The sequence below is a fragment of the Enhydra lutris genome, unplaced genomic scaffold (genome assembly GCF_002288905.1).
Source record: "Enhydra lutris kenyoni isolate GAN:26980312 unplaced genomic scaffold, ASM228890v2 scaffoldscaffold23, whole genome shotgun sequence".
Taxonomy (NCBI): domain Eukaryota; kingdom Metazoa; phylum Chordata; class Mammalia; order Carnivora; family Mustelidae; genus Enhydra; species Enhydra lutris.
This window is the reverse complement of record NW_019154107.1, coordinates 6260298-6272607: the sequence shown is the minus strand read 5'-3', so window position 1 is coordinate 6272607 and position 12310 is coordinate 6260298. Positions and strand designations below refer to the sequence as shown.

Below are 12310 nucleotides of genomic sequence, written 5' to 3'. Positions count from 1 at the left end.
GTGCTGCTGGTCAGAGCACAACTCCTCCCGGGAAGGCCCCCCGCGGGGACCCCAGGTGGGGCGACCGCCCCGACCCGCCAGGCACTGAAGGAGGGGAATACTTTACAAAGCACAACTTTCCCAACAGCGTGCTCCACACTTAAAAAATTGGATGGATGCATTTATATGGGCGTCAAGAGAAGGCAGAAACCAAAGTCGATGATATGAAAAATGACAGTGAAGGGAAACACATCCTGTGGAGCAGTATAAATTGTGCCTTTAATCCAGAGTCTTGGACGGCTTCCGTTGCTGAGGGGTCAACACAACCTCGCTTCTCTTTCCTCACCCCAAGGCCTCTGCCCAGCCTGACTTTCAGCAAAAAAGCAAAGGAGTATGAAAATCAGATCGACAGTTCTAAAACTGGCCAAGAACTCACAAAAATGAAAATTATTTTTCAAAATCGACAAGGAAGACCTTTTCCCTTCAATAGCCGATTTTACGATGACTAACGTGCATCACACAGAGACTTGCAATTCCTCAGAAAACGACAAAGGAACAGAATAAAATAAGTAGACTGGCAACATTTTTACATAGCATAAAAACTCCACGTCCCACTTTCACAAACTCAATAATGACTGGAAGGTAGTTTTTCACTTAAGATCTCTGAAACCAAGTGGTTAAGTGAAAAATCCCAAGACAACTTTTGGAACGCTTTAATTGACAGAATGGAAGTACACAAATGAATTTTAAAATAAAATCAATGTATCAGAGAGTAAGAGCTATGGTGAAAGGAGCCGCACCTCACTCAGATCGGATGGAAGAAGGCAAAAGCTGAAATCACAGAGTGAGAAAGGACGCATATGGGAGAGGAAGGGCCCCAGGACGGAATTACCAAGACACACTCCGCTGGCGTCTTCAGCTTCCAGATCACCCAGGCCTTAGTTGGTGTTTTGGAAAACCATGGTGTTTGGTCACAAAGAGCAACAGCAGAAACTGGCTGTATCTGGAATGAGGAAGAAGCTTAGAATCCTGGGGAGAGTGTAGACATTCGACTCTATGACAAGGAGGAGGAAGGTATGAGGGCACCAGAGCGCTAACGAGGCCCTGAGCTCTCTTACGACAGGCGCCAACCAAACCACAACAATGCACTAGGAAAAATTGTTCAGGTTACTACTTTAGTGCGGATCTGGAGCAGCTACAGGAAGGTTTTTGTGGAAAAGGTCCAGATCATATAGAGAAATTACACATTCAAGCACTGGAGTAACTATAGTGCCTTGCTCAGAGTTGGTGGAGGAAAGGAGTTCTCTCTGGTTGACTTGCAGAAGGTAATCTTTCTTCTCAGAGAGGATATGAGCATTCAGTTCTCTAGAAAGTTCTATTAGTCTTGATCTTGTCCCTAAAAAGAAAACAACAGGAATAGCCAGTGAGTTGGAGTACAACCTTCTCTATTTAACCAAGATTTACTCAGAGCATTTAGTTATAGTGATAGTTCAAAAAGCTTTGCCTTGGGTGCCTGGGTGGCTCAGTGGGTTGAGTCTCTGCCTTTGGCTCAGGTCATGATCCCAGGGTCCTGGGATTGAGCTCCACATTGGGCTCTCTGCTCAGCAGGGAGCTGCTTTCCCCTCTCTCTACCTACTTGTGATCTCTCTCTCTGTCAAATAAATAAATAAAATCTTAAAAAAAAAGCTTTGTCTTCTCAGAATTATTCTCTGTGGTTATTACAGAAAAAGAAATACCATTTATTACTTATATGTACTTTTAAAAAAATTTTTATTTATTTAAGAGAGAGAGACAGCAAGAGAGAGCACAAGTAGGGGGGAGGAGCAGGGGGAGAGGGATGCGGGGCTCGATCCCAGGACACTGGGATCATGATCTGAGCAGAAGGCAGACACTTCACGCTTCACTGACTGAGCCACCCAGGCGCCCCCCTATACATACCTCAAAACAGTTCTTTACTCTCAGTTAAAAACCTGATTAGAAATGAGGAATGAGTGCTAATGGGTACAAGATTTCTTTCTGAGATGGTACAAACGTTCTAAAATTAGACAGTGGTGAGGGTCCCACACTCTGTGAAGACACTAGAAGTGTACATTTTAAGGGGGTGAATTTATGGGGTATGTGAATTATATCTCAATAAAGCTGTTATTAAAAATATCATTAGATTATGATGAGTACCAGGCGATGTGTGGAAGTGCTGAATCACTATGTTGTACTCTTGAAACTAATATCACACAGCACATTAACTAAATGGAATTAAAATAAAAACTTAGGGCGCCTGGGTGGCTCAGTGGGTTAAGCCGCTGCCTTTGGCTCAGGTCATGATCTCAGGGTCCTGGGATCGAGCCCCGCATCGGGCTCTCTGCTCAGCAGGGAGCCTGCTTCCCTTCCTCTCTCTCTGCCTGCCTCTCTGCCTACTTGTGATCTCTGTCTGTCAAATAAATAAATAAAATCTTTAAAAAAAAATAATAAAGTAAAATAAAAACTTAAAAAGCCCCCCAAAAAAGAAAAAGAAAAATCTGATTAGAAAATACATTTTTGTAGCATTTCTCATTCACCTCGTGAGTTTACCATAGCTACACTAAATATTTGCCCAAGATCACCACCAATTACCCTATTTGTATAATTTAACAATTTTAATCATCAGGCTAACCGTTTTCCAATTTTAAATATTGCTTTCTGCTAAAACTTGTCTACCTAATACTATATTAGAAATCAAGACTCGTAATTAGTATACAACCCGCTAAACTATTTAGAGTTTTAAAATGGCATTTAAAACAAGACTCAAGGGCGCCTGGGTGGCTCAGTGTGTTAAGCCTCTGCCTTCGGCTCAGGTCATGATCTCAGGGTCCTGGGATCGAGTCCCGCATCGGGCTCTCTGCTCGGCAGGGAGCCTGCTTCCTCCTCTCTCTCTCTCTCTCTCTGCCTGCCTCTCTGCCTACTTGTGATCTCTGTCAAATGAATAAATAAATTCTTAAAAAAAAATTTTTTTAAATAAAAATAAAAATAAAACAAGACTCAATTAAAGCCAGCTTTTTACAGTCCAAATGAACCATATTATTTATAAAGACTGCTTCTGTACTACCCAAACAACTCCCTCTAGCAGAGCAATAGCCTGCATTCGTCAGTCACAGTGATGCCCAACGTGTCACCTGCCGGATACAGAGACTGAAAATGAAATCAAGGGAAATGGATCCAATTGTTTCAAGCTGGTTTAGCTCAATCTTGGCCAGAGATGGTGTGTGTATGTCTGCATGCACAGCCACGTGTCCGCTTGCACTCACGTGCACAAGCCAAACTCCTCTATGTTTCATGTTTGAGATGAATGACTGCTCCAGCAATACTGTACAGAGGTCCATCCCAATACTTCCATAGAGACAAAAATCAGTAGGGATACCCTTTATGGCATTCATCAGAAAAGACCAATGCTACTATAATGGGGCAAAATCGAAAGCTGTATCAACTGCATTTGCATACAAAACCTTTCTGTTGCGTTATGTTAAGAATCAAGATTAAGAAGAGGTGTGCTCAATTATAATACATTGGGCTGGGATATTGCAATGTTAAAGTCAAATTGAAAATATCAACACAAACTTATGGTTTAAAAATATGCATTGTACAGTTCTGTCCAGAAAAGCGGACTAGACAAGGCATAATGTTCACCGCCAACTTCCAGATTAAGGTCTCTAACACCTGTTAAAGGCAAACAGGACTCCTTGAGGGAAATGGTGGATTCTAGGATGGAGGCAGGGAAGGTAGAAGATGAGACTGTAATATCATCTTGGGCCAGAAAAAGCTTTCAAAGTTTTAGCAAAGGAACACCGAGGATCTGACTCAAAATAGTCACCAGTGGCCAAAGGTGTGCTAATTTAATCATCAGAAAGATAACTGCTACATGCAGTAACACGGATGGACCTCACAGAGATCTGGACACAAAAACGAGTACATGCCACATGTTCCTTTTAAGTTTAACAAGTGATAGAGTCAGTTATAAGAATGGGTGACCGAGTCAGAATAATGGCTACATGGTGGGGATGGTAAAGGGGGAAGTGTCTGATTACAAAGGTGCTAGAAATATAGATGTAAAAATGTGTCAGGCTATAAACTTAAGACTTGAGCACTTTATGTGTGTGTGTGTGTAGTTCTAATTGAAACGTATTGAAGGAAATTCTACACTATCCATAATAATGCTCGAAAAAGTGAAAGCCAAAAACTCATTTGTTACCATTTAAGATGGATTTTACCTCTACTTCTTACCTTCAAAATTGCTAGTTAAAGGGAAAGATTTAAACTCTTATCCTGCTTTGTCAGGGGGAGCTGTACTTCAAAAGGGACCTAAATGGGGGTGCCTGGGTGGCTCAGTCAGTTGAGCATCCAACTCCTGGTTTTGGCTCAGGTCACGATCTCAGGGTCCTGGGATTGAGCCCTACGTTGGGCTCTCCACTCAGCGTGGAGTCGGCCTGGGATTCTGTCTCTCCCTCTGCCCCTCCCTCTGCTTGTACTCTCTCTCTCTCTCTCTCTCTAAAACAAATAAATAAAATCTAAAAAAAAAAAAAAAGGTACTTAAATGGCCTGTGTTGATGAGGAAGAACTTCATGGGAGAATGTCAGCTAATAAACATCAAAGGAATGGTATTAAAAGTAACTCACAAAAATAACTCATAAACATTAATAAAATTATTGATTCAGGCCATAATTACATTTTCCTTTTTAAAAAAAGATTTATTTATTTGAAAGGGAGAGTGTATATGCATGAGCTGGGGGGAGGGGTAGAGGGAGAGGGCGAATCCTCAAGCAGACTGTCCACTGAGTAGGGAGCCCACCGTGGGGTTCAATCCCAGAACCCTGAGACCACGACCTGAACCAAAATCAAGAGTTGGCCGCTTAACTGACTGAGCCACCCAGGAGTCCCCAGATGACTTTCTGGTTGAGAAAGGAAAAAACAACTATACTATGGAGGGATCAGTCAGATATCATGGGTCTCACAGTATAATTCTGAAATAGTGCTTATGAGGTACTCTGAACAACAACAACAAAAAATGCTCCCTTGAATCTTTAGATGAACTTGCAGTTTATAGGAAATACAAAAAATAGGGGAAAGGCTAAATGACACGTCGAAGAAGAAGCCAAAAATATCCAGGTTGGATACTTTTGCAGGACAACTAGGATGGTCTCTCGTCACCAACAAAAATATTGTTCTAGATTTAAAACAACTTGAAATCTACTCAGATTGTTATACAATCTAAGAACTGATCCAGGTTTGGGCAATTCAGGGAAATTCTCAAGATGAAAATTTACTGACCTGGAAAGGTGAAAATGGTTAAATGAAATAAAGCCAGGTTGTAGAAGATTATAAATAATTAGATCTCATTTGGGAGAAAATATATACATATACAATATATATATATATAAATATATATATATATATATATAGCAAAGTATGTGTACATAGCAAATACAGAAAGTCATAAGAGTGGTAATCTCTGGGTTGTGGGAATACGGTGCTTTCTCTTTCCTTTTTTTGCTTACTTACATTTTCTAATTTTTTACAACGCATGTATAGCGCTGTTCTGTTAACAAAAGGTTATTTTAAATAAACAGAGCTGTTACTGTTGCCAGCAGAGCTGGAGCCTAATAACAGTCAGGAGAAAAAAATAATTGGAAATTGAAGGTGGGATTGTTGCCCTTACTACCATAAAGCAGTGAAACCTGTTGTTCTGTGATTAGTTTTCTTTTTTCTGTTTTCCTTTATTTACTGTGGGAAACCACACATAACATTTGCTATCTGGTAAGAGGGTAAAGAATGGCTGTTTTTAAGCGAACAGTTCAGTAGCATTAAGTACATTCAGTGTTGGGCAACCCCCGCCCCCCACCTCCAGAACCTTGTCATCTTCCCAACGGAAACTCTGCACCCATTAAACACTAACGCCTCATTCTCCCTGCTCTCGGCAACCATTCTACCTTCTGTCCCTAAGCATCTAACTTTGCCAGGTACCTCACGTAAGTGGAATCATAGAGTATGTGTCCTTTTCCGTTGCATGGATAAACCACACCTTGTTTATCTGGACTGATCATTTTCACTTCTTTATTTTCAGATTCAACCCACCCACAGACCTTCCCTAAATGCCCTCCTGTCAAATGTCCTTCTGTCATCATAGGTGATGACAAATCCCAAAACTTACTTTGAAAATCCAATCTACAGCAGGATAAACTTGCTCCCTGCTGTTCATACCTCCAGTGGAAGGGCTACTCTGGCTACCCGGTTCTCGCCGTCCTTCCTTCCTTTAGAGATCACTTTGCTCTTCCAGTGAAAAAGCCACAGAGAAGATCTGGCTAAAGGGATCATCTGGCTGGTACATTCTAGGGAATCATCAGATACTTTATAATAGAAAGCAAAGTGGGAAATTACTGTTTCGCCTTGTATTTTGAGGCGTCCCTCGGTTCTCTGCTGGGATTGCTCCAGTCATCAGCTTCGGGAGTGGTCTTGTAATGACGCCACGCGGACTTATTGAAAACAGGAAGTCTCTCAAATGATTCACTGGAAAGTGCCTAAGAGACAAAAACATACACCAGAGGACCACATGTCACTTTTCTCACGTGAAATACTAACCCAAATTTTACTATTAAAACACGAGAAACCTTAATGTAGATTTTTGGAATTATATTGAAATTACATTTTCATAGTTTACTTAGACTGGCTGGGATGAAATTAAAGCTCCTTTAAAGGAATAAAAACTCTCACTCATTCAAAACCAGTAGTAAAGTACACAAAGCAACCAGAAGAAAAAGCATCTTAATTCAGTTAATAATGCTTTGAGATACTCAATCATCTTGACTCTATGGTCTTAGGCCAAGCACTAGTCACTGACCAATCGCTTTCCCTGAGGGCCCATACGGAAGGCCCCTACGTATATAAAGTTTCATACATATGAAGTTTATAAACATACGCCCATAAGGTGGTATCAAATAGCACATCATTTAGATGTACTAAGTAATGGTATAACACGTTACATACAACATGTATCACACTACACGGCTGTTAAAGAGAATGAGCAGCTCTGTATGAATGGATATAGCAAGATTTCCAAGCTATACAGGAAAGCTAAAAAAAAAAAAAGGGAAAAATGCTGAAATAATCATTATATGGGAAAAAAATTATTTTTCCCCATCTGTGTATCAATGCAGAATCAACTCCAAGACGCTCCATGAGAAACTGGTACTGTGGTAGCCTCAGGGAAAGAGAAGCAAGTGGCTTAGAGACAGAGGAGGGAAAGCCTTAAGTTCTCCCCTTTGTAGCTTCTCAATTCTGTACTACGTGCCTGTATTAACTACTTAAAAAATCTTCCAAATATTCCAGAGTTTAGAAATAAACAAAAGTCTGATGCCACCAATGCATGAGAAAACTTGTGTTACAGAAGCTTTCTTATTACATCAGCCTATTTATATCACCATACTATGATTACTGAATTCTAGGAAAGCCAGTGAGTTCTAAAGTAAGACTAAAACACTTCAGTTTATGAAAATCTGTCTCCTTTTAGATTAGCCCTTTCAATGCTTATGCAATTTAAAAGAAATCGCAAGTAAGAATCATGGCTTTAAAAATCAGTATTTTAGCTTTTCCTTCTCCATGTTCCATATTTTACTATATCTGTGCATAAAATCAAGGGCAGGACACACCCCGGTTTTCCCATAAAACTGAAGTATATCTGAAATGAATGTAAGAGATGATGTAGTGTTATTTTCCATTGGTTATTAGAACCTAAAGCTTTCAAAAGTAAAGATGCCTTCATATTACTAATAAAGTGCAGTACCTTTAAATAAATGACAGCGTCAGTGCCAACTCCTTCCATTGAATAGAGTTTTAGATCTCCTTGGAAATATCTAGCATACAGACGAGAAATTGGCAAGCCATAACCAAATCCAGCCTATAGAGAAAAGAAAAATAATACAGTGAGACGTGCACAAATGCTAACATACTTGGTATGAGGACTACTCAGAAGAGTAAAAGAAATTCTCTTTAAAGAATTTATTTATTGGGGCGCCTGGGTGGCTCAGTGGGTTAAAGCCTCTGCCTTCGGCTCAGGTCATGATCCCAGGGTCCTGGGATCGAGCCCCACATCGGGCTCTCTGCTCAGCAGGGAGCCTACTTCCTCCTCTCTCTCTCTGCCTGCCTCTGCCTACTTGTGACCTCTGTCAAATAAATAAATAAAATCTTTAAAAAATATATTTAAAAAAAATTATTTATTTAGGGAATGAGAGCAAGAGAGAGCATGAACAGGAGAGGGGGAGAGAGAATCCTTCAGCAGACTCCCCTGAGTGGGGAGCCTGATACAGGGCCTGATCCCAGGACCCTGAGATCATGACCTGAGCCAAAAATCAAGAGTTGGATGCCCAACTGCCTAAGCCACCCAGGCGCCCCGATTAAAAGAAATTCTTAAGTCAGGTTTAAAGCAAGGAAATTACTGATCCAACCTTTACAATGATGTGTATACTCATTTTATGGCAAACAGTCATTTTCAACCTGCAAAAACACTTCTCTTATGTTTGGAAAATATTAGAAATACTCCAAGTTTTGACTACTTTTTTTTAGCATTTTTAAGTGAACTGTTAGCATTTTGAAAGCAAATTCCAAATCAAGTGGAATTTGAACTGTTAACAAAACTAAACCACATCATCGCAAAGATCCATTATCAGATTTTCTTGTTCTCTGAAGTGAAAATTAAATGAGTAGCACAAGAGTTCCAATCTACTGGTACCCAGGCTAATACACTAAAAAGACAATTTCCTGAGACTCTACTTCCTAAAGTTCTGGGAATGCTGAAATATTTTGCTATACGGTAGGTCCCATGTATCTCGTTTTGAGAAAACAATTCCAGTGCCCTCTTACATTTTCATGTCATAGAACCCTGAATGTAACAGGTTGTTGCAAACAGAAAAGTCTCAGACATTGACAGGAACAATAAGAACAAAGGATACTATCTCAGCAAGTCTAGACTGGAGGGGCAGGTTCAACGCCACAAGCTTTGGCCCTTCTGATGAAATCCCCCGACAAGGAGGCAGTGGGGTAATGCGCTTGTTAGAGCAGAGGTTACATGGGCTTTAGGCTCAGAGAGACATAAGGAGAAATCCACTCTGAGCAGTTTACCTAACCTCTCTGAGATTGCTCTGTCATCTGAAGATGTAATGAAAAGCTTCCCTCGGAGCTGCTCTGAGGATTACATAACCTAACAACTGTCAAGTCTTGACACAGTGCCTGAGACCTAGTAAAAGTAAATAAACGGAAGCTGCCATTATGGCTACCGCAGAGCCACGATTTTACCAGCTTACATGGATTTCTACTGTTTGCGAACATCTTTCCTACATTCCTCCCTCAGGGCAGGGCCTAACTCAAAGGGTTGGGTATGACGGCGCGCACTGTCATTCCAGGGCTTCTGCACTGACAGGATAAGGCTGGTGGTGAGGACAAGATATCCATGACGATGAATGTGGTCACCATAGCAAAGAAACCAGAATATTCCAGGAAGAGGCCAAGGAAATCTGTCTCCTACATTGCAGCAAGGCCCAGAACCTGCCCTCAGGTCTACCAGGGAACAGCCGAGAATGCCTGATTCCAATCCTGTCGTGGGTGTGAGGAGCAGGTAAGCCATGAGAACACAGAAGAGGAGTCTCTAACCTAGACTGAGTGAGGTTCATCCAGGTTTTCTCTGGGTGTCAAAGAATCTGACAGGATTTGGGGATGTATACAGTTGATAACTGGGACAGAAGCTAGTGGAAACCTTTCTTCAAAAGGAGAGGCTGTATGGGACACGGGAAAGAATGCTGACGCAACCAGTGCCAGCTGTGCCCTAATGAGTACAACGACCTTGGGCAAGGCACTAGCCTTATTTTCTCGTCTATAAAATGGGAGGTTGGATACATAATATTTTAAGGTCTCTTACGTCAATTCAGTTCCATTTTTTAAAAAAGATGACAGAACAGCTGTCCTCAAGCTGCTCTCTTGAGACCTGGAATAGAGGATCCATATTCCTTATAAACAATTGGGGATTTGCTTGTAGTGCTTTTTCTTTTGACATTTACTTAAGTAGGTACCTGGTAAAGGCAACCCCTTTCAAAATTGATCTTTCGAGAATTTTCTTGACTCCTGTAAGCATGACTTCCTCTCTGTTTTCAACATGCCAAGTTAACAAACTCTGTCTCGAATAAATGATGCAAAGTGTTGGATTTTATTCATACAATAAAATATAATCTCACATGCTTATCAGTCAGGTAGAACTTGAAAAATGAAACTTAATTTGTACCCTCAACTGTTCTGCAGACTGATAGCTATGTTGCTGTGTTTAATGACAAAGGGTTCAATTGTTGTTTGTCAATTAGAAACACTCAGCAGGGGAACAAAGTGTGGCCCTAGCAGGATCTAAATGCTGCCATGGTAACCTGAGGCTTTTCTCACTGCCTCATAAAGCCTAGACAGAAAGGGCTCCGAAAATGCATACGCCACCTATATGTTTCCTACTTATGCTGTTTACTATACAAAATTTATTGTATTCATACTTGAACATTCTAATTATATAAACAGATTTGGTGGGGGAAGTTAAAGGCCCCGGGTGATTTGGGGCTCCCACAGCACGTGGTGCCCAAGTGAGGTGCCCAGGACCACGCAGCAGCCCTGTGAGGCTCCTTTGCTCCGGGCGGGCGGCTCTTAACCTTCCATTCCCTCTGATAGAGCACCCGGCGGGGAGTGGTGCCCCCGCAGCAGTCCTTAACCAAAGGGAGGTGCCTTTTCTCTACAATAGGAAGTGAGGTACTCAGCTCTGAGTGTTTCTTAGACAAAATTAGAAAAGAAGTCTAAGTCCAAAGGATTGACAAAGAAAGTAGCAGTGGGATAAAATCTCCCTTCCTCCAAATCATGCCGGAAACATTCAGATTCAGAGAGGCTAGGGTAAGGAGCCAGGAGAAAGGCCGCTCTGCTGGAGTCCCTTCTCAGGTTAATGGTCTTCCCCTAAGCAGCACTTTAAGATGCTTACCAGAGGGGCAGCTCTCGTAGGCTCCAGGCTGGGTCTAGGAGCAGTTGAATACATGTAGTTAAAAAGGCGGTCTATTTTTCGAAGTGGGACACCACCACCTAGGTCACTTATCTGTAATGTACAAAATGGTTTTTTAAAAACAGTCAATCTATACTTAGTACGAGGAAGAAGTTCATTACAGTACATACCAGGTAACTAACTCTAAAAGATACGAGGGCTTTGAATCCCCAGGGAAATACAGCTCCACTGCGAACAAACTAGAACAAAGGAGGCAGGGACGGCCGCTAGGATCCCACAGACTTGGGCCGGGGGGGGGTCTGGTACAGCTCCCTGAAAAATGGGCTTCTGCTAAGTTTAAATGAGGCAACAAGCTAAAGATCTAACGTGGTACATAAAAATAAGACATTCAGGGTCCATCTTCTTCTCTTCCCTCAGATTCCTCAGGGTCTGGGTACTATTAAATCAACTGATAACGTGTGCAAACAAAGCAGGTAGTTACCTTAATGGACAAGTCTTCTTTACCCAGAGTAACGAGGGTTTTAACAGAGGGGTAGGCTTCTTTTCTGTCTTCATATAGTTCAACTGTCGCTCTCATTGAGTTCTGAAATAATAAGGCTTTTTTTGTAGCATACCGCTGACTCACAAACCACAATTTAAAAAAAGAAACTAGCACAGGATTACTTATTACACAATAACGCTTTTGTGGAGCAAATATTAGTTGGGTTTATACACCCTTTATTTCCCCCTCTAAAGAACTTAACTAAATGTGTGTTTGGAGCAAGGAAAAATTGCCCGATGCTTTATTTTGATTTCATCGAGTTTTATTTCCATCCATCATACTAAGTATTTTTTTTCTTTCTTTTCTCTTTTTGTTTTTGCCTTAGCGTATTTAAGTCATTCAACTCTTAACCAAGAGGAATGTTTTTTTCACACGTAACGAGGCTGCATTTACTTATCAGTCTGCATTTACAGAGCACCTTTCCTCTAAATAAGGCGGAAAACCTGAAAGTATTCATGCTTCCCACAAAAATTAATCATTTGGCTGAAAAAAAAAAAAAAAGTAGAAGCAACGTCAGTTAAAAAGAAATTCTCAAAAAGCCACAGCTGTTGAAGAGAAAGTTCACAATTGAATGCCCATCTCAACCTTAAAGTGTTACATCAGTAACATTATAATTTTGGGAAGCAAATCAGCATAACTGATTTTTCAGGTGTTCAATTTAGGGTTTTACACATTGGAAGAAATGAAATTTTAGCTTAAATGCCTTGTGCCTATAATACTGCTCTTATAAATGCCATGAGCTGGTGATTAAC

At 41.0% G+C, this 12310-nt stretch overlaps 1 protein-coding gene across 2 annotated transcripts in view; it reads right to left on the bottom strand.

The window, feature by feature from the left end:
- Positions 1-677: 677 nt before the first annotated feature.
- LOC111150441 (pyruvate dehydrogenase kinase 3) overlaps positions 678-12310 on the bottom strand; it is a 67815-nt gene continuing 56182 nt past the window's right edge. For both annotated transcript variants that reach the window (XM_022507907.1, XM_022507908.1), the window contains 5 exons: positions 11499-11600; positions 11000-11110; positions 7787-7900; positions 6385-6524; positions 678-1375 (listed from right to left, as the gene is read on the bottom strand). In XM_022507907.1, coding sequence (XP_022363615.1) covers positions 1345-1375; positions 6385-6524; positions 7787-7900; positions 11000-11110; positions 11499-11600 — 498 coding nt within the window. In that variant the 3' untranslated portion in view covers positions 678-1344. The remainder of the gene's footprint in view (positions 1376-6384; positions 6525-7786; positions 7901-10999; positions 11111-11498; positions 11601-12310) is intronic.